This window comes from Haliotis cracherodii, unplaced genomic scaffold (genome assembly GCF_022045235.1).
Source record: "Haliotis cracherodii isolate W230 unplaced genomic scaffold, xgHalCrac1.p SCAF_21, whole genome shotgun sequence".
Lineage (NCBI taxonomy): Eukaryota > Metazoa > Mollusca > Gastropoda > Lepetellida > Haliotidae > Haliotis > Haliotis cracherodii.
In genome coordinates, this window is record NW_027266277.1 from 11,843,428 (window position 1) to 11,846,177 (window position 2,750).

General features: G+C 41.4%; 1 protein-coding gene across 1 annotated transcript; it reads right to left on the reverse strand.

The window, feature by feature from the left end:
- Positions 1 to 395: 395 nt before the first annotated feature.
- Positions 396 to 2,244, reverse strand: LOC139470680 (uncharacterized). The gene is made up of 2 exons (XM_071252922.1): positions 1,637 to 2,244; positions 396 to 1,323 (listed from the first exon to the last, which is right to left on the reverse strand). Exons 1-2 carry the CDS (start codon positions 2,242 to 2,244, stop codon positions 396 to 398), a joined length of 1,536 nt encoding a protein of 511 aa, XP_071109023.1.
- Positions 2,245 to 2,750: the final 506 nt, after the last annotated feature.

Consider the following 2,750-nt stretch of genomic DNA (forward strand, 5'->3'; position numbering starts at 1 on the left):
GCATCAACCAAATCAGCGAGCCAGACCACCCGATCCCGTTAGTAGCCTTTCACGACAAGCATAGTAGCCTTTTACGGCAAGCATGGGTTACTGAAGACCTATTCTACCCCGGAATCGTCACGGGTCCCAGAGAATAACGAGTCTCGATGATCCCTTTATATTAATATTAAGCCAATATGATTCCGTCTTTTTGTGTGCACCAGTTCCCGTTGTCCTAACATCACAACAGAATAATTGAAATAAATGTCCCTGTCGTTTCTTCAGTTACTTTGGTTAAAACCCTAATCTTTTCTGTAATCGTTCACAACACCAAAAGAATTGTTATCTTCTGGTTCCTCCACTTGGATGAAGAGAACAGCAAAGTCAGCGCAAGTTTCAAAAAACATTGTCTCAGATCAAATCTGTATTCCCAGTTCACTTTGCAGACTTATTAGTCGATCCTTTATCTTTGGTATAAGACTACTGCTGTATTTAATAAAGGTGAAATCCTGACTCCAAGGATTAAGGCTCTGACTATCCTTTTTCTCCCGGTAATGATGCATGAGAGCGACTTCTGGGCTGACTACATACATCTCCCAGCCAGGAAGGAACTCCTCCATTATGTGAACATGAATCAGATTCACAGCCTCGGGTTTCACAAGAAGTTTTGATCTGTAGTTTGGGCCATTTATGCGAGACCTATTGGTGTGCAGGAATACATTCATTTTGAATTTCTTCGCATCCTTCTTTGCAGAGAACATGTATTTTGTCTCATTTTCATAGAGTGCAAAAAATGCATTTTGGAACATAAGAGCTCCGTATACGTTTTGTTGAGAAGTGGGTTTTCTTGTATTCAGTAGTCTGTCAGCCAGATCTGCTATTGAAACGTTTTCCTTAGGAACAATAATTTCATCAATGTCTGCAAGAAGAACGTATTTGGCCACCCCAAGCTGAGAGAAGACACAGTCATGGATACTCGCCATCTGACCCCAGTAGTGGATCTGGTCTGGAGGAATGGGAAGCTTCCAGTTCCTCATTTCCACAATGCCTTCTCTCTCATAGTGCAGCAGGACTTTGTTGACATCTTCTGGTATGCTGTAGTTGTAGAACAGGAACTTGTCTGTCCCGAAGTATCTGCTGGTCTCCAGGGCTGTGACAAGTGTGTTGACGTCAGTGAAGTTCCCATGCACTGCAGGGTAACAGCGCGTCAGTCGGTTATAGGGGGGTCCAGGATAGTTGACAGGGAGGGCGTTAAGGGGGGAGGACATCCTGGCAGTGAGGACAGAAATGAACTCTGGGTAACTATTGGGAGGTACTGGGCAGTGAACGAATCCACATCGATTTCTGAAACGAGAAACCAAAGATGACCTTAGCATGAAGAAGGCACATTTTTGTATGTTTTCTTTTGGCGTTTATATTGGTATTTCTCGGTTTACAGATCCTATTGAACAAGTATGTGGGGAAAATCAAATTCCAGTTTATAACTGAACCTGATAATCACTGTTTGCAAAATATGTTCGCTTCTGACAGACATGCTCAGTGGCCCGTAAAGGTTGGCTCAAAGCTTGAGATGTAGTCACGATGAATAAAATCAGTGTTTGACTTTTTAAATATTTAGAATGTCACACGCATTTCACACAAAAATATTGATTCTTACTTGTAACTACCCCACCTACTTGGAGGGATGTGCTGGAATCGACCTTTAATCCTAAGACCCAGGTGGACCCATGACCTTTTCAGTATGCAGAAGAAAGAGACAGGCTTGAATGGTTCCGGAACGAGGATAAGTGCCCGCACTGACGAGTTGGCAATTTCGTATATGGCAGAATATATGAAGATTCGATCGTCCACTTGCTGAAACCCGCTTTGGTAGGGCTTCCTGGGAGGAAATGTGCTTTCAAATGCGTCTTCTCTTAAACTGGCTTCAGAGCGCCTGATGTGTATTTCAGGTGCATTGTAAGCAGCTTTTTGAAGCATCTGTCTATTTCGCTCAGAATTTCGATTGTTCAGCGTTGTTTTGTTTCCGTTTATAATATACGCTTCCTGTTTGGGGGATTTACTACCTGACTGCAACATTGTACTGTCTTTGTTCTTTTGTACAGATACGATAATGTCTCCATGAGTGTTGTCACGATGCCTGGAAGGCTGTGTAGCAAGGATGATTGGCCTCGTGGAAACCCCTGTGTAACTCACGTTTGTGTAAATCAGCAGGGTTCCAAGGCATATGCCAAGTGTAAGCACTACCATAATCTTACATTGCTTCATTCTTATCTCCCTGTATAAATAGAAAGAAAACAAAAAATCATTCTTTGCAGACAGCAAACGCTTAATAGTGAGTGGCGAAACTTTATTCCACGCATCTGGAAGTATTGATGAAGCAAGTAAACATCTAGCCTTAAAGAGGGACTTTGCTCTGCGGTCTTGTGCCCTCTTCCTGCCAAGGATTAGACATTGTAATTAAAATCGTGTCAATCCAATTTGTAAATATTGAGAAGCCGAGACCAGTAACCGCCTTTAAATGTATTTACTGTTGGCCACCACGTTTAGAATCCATTGATGATTTGTGTGTGAAAGTATTATGTTAGTGGATGCTTTATCGATCTTTAAACTTGATTTGGAAAGACAAAACTGTAAGAGAATGTACATACGTTAAGTTGACATCGACAATCTTAGATTTAGTCTTCGTTTGTGTCAGATGGTAGTTATATTGATCGTGAAAATATTGGTAAATCTTCTTTTTATTTAGATTATGAAGTTATAATTTGATAGCT